Source organism: Loa loa (assembly GCF_000183805.2).
Source record: "Loa loa unplaced genomic scaffold supercont3.263, whole genome shotgun sequence".
Classification (NCBI taxonomy): domain Eukaryota; kingdom Metazoa; phylum Nematoda; class Chromadorea; order Rhabditida; family Onchocercidae; genus Loa; species Loa loa.
Genome location: NW_018108443.1, coordinates 77,493 through 78,509, shown reverse-complemented (window position 1 = coordinate 78,509; position 1,017 = coordinate 77,493). Strand labels below are relative to the sequence as shown.

Below are 1,017 nucleotides of genomic sequence, written 5' to 3'. Positions count from 1 at the left end.
TTTGAGTTTATATTAAAAATTATGCCTTAAACATCTTAAGGAAATTGCTTTTTTTTTGCATACCAATGCTATCTACTTTGTACTTTTTTTTCGCTGTTTCCATTTCCATTTTAATGATTTCAATTAAGAATTTAAGTTATAAGGGTTTTAATTATTTTAATTAAAAGATTAAAAAATTGGAAATGTAAACATCTGAAAAAGAAACGAGATAATATAGTTGTAAACAAAATTTCTTTTCATGCAGCAGTAAAGAGTATGAAGCAGACAGGAAGAGAAATGGAAATAAGAAGAAGGAATTGAACATTGTTTCCAAGCTATCCGATCCGAAACCTCTCATAGCTGCGCTTCTTCTATAAGCAATCAGTTTGAGAGAGAGAGGAAGAAGGAGAAAGAGAGGGAGGGAGAGAGAGAGAGATAGAGGGATTGTATTGCTTCAAAGCTTAACAATGTTGATTGTTTCTGCGCTTCTGGTATGCTTTTCAGGTAACTCTCTTCATTAATTGAGAGAAAAAAAAACAAAAATCCATTCTGTATGCATGTATTGTGTATGTGTGTATGTGTGTGTGTGTGTATGTGTTTGTGTATGTGTTTGTGTATGTGTATGTGTATGTATATGTGCGTGTATTTCATTAGTGATGATTTAATATTGCATTTCTTTTTATATTTCTTATCACATTTTTTATCTTACCATTATTACTATCGTCATCATTATCATTTGTTACCATCATTTAATTTATTTTTATTACTTATATACTTATTTCTCTATTAACTTAATTATTTATTTATTTACTTATGGATTTATTTTTTTATTTATTTATTCACTCATCTATTTATTTATTTATTTGTTCATTCATTTATTTATTTATATTTATTTGTTTATTTATTTATTTATCCATTTGTTTACTTATTTATTCATTTATTCATTTATTCACTTATTTATTTATTCATTCATTCATTTATTTATTCATTATTATCGTTATTATTGTTACTGTTATTATTATTATTATTATTATTATT

General features: G+C 25.2%; 1 protein-coding gene across 1 annotated transcript; it reads left to right on the top strand.

Annotated features, from left to right (window-relative positions):
* Positions 1-391: 391 nt before the first annotated feature.
* Positions 392-1,017, top strand: LOAG_13063 (hypothetical protein; the record flags this gene model as incomplete). Its single annotated transcript, XM_003148574.1, has 2 exons — positions 392-632; positions 695-1,017. Coding segments are annotated over exons 1-2 (399 nt in total), but the record flags the coding sequence as incomplete, so codon positions are not given.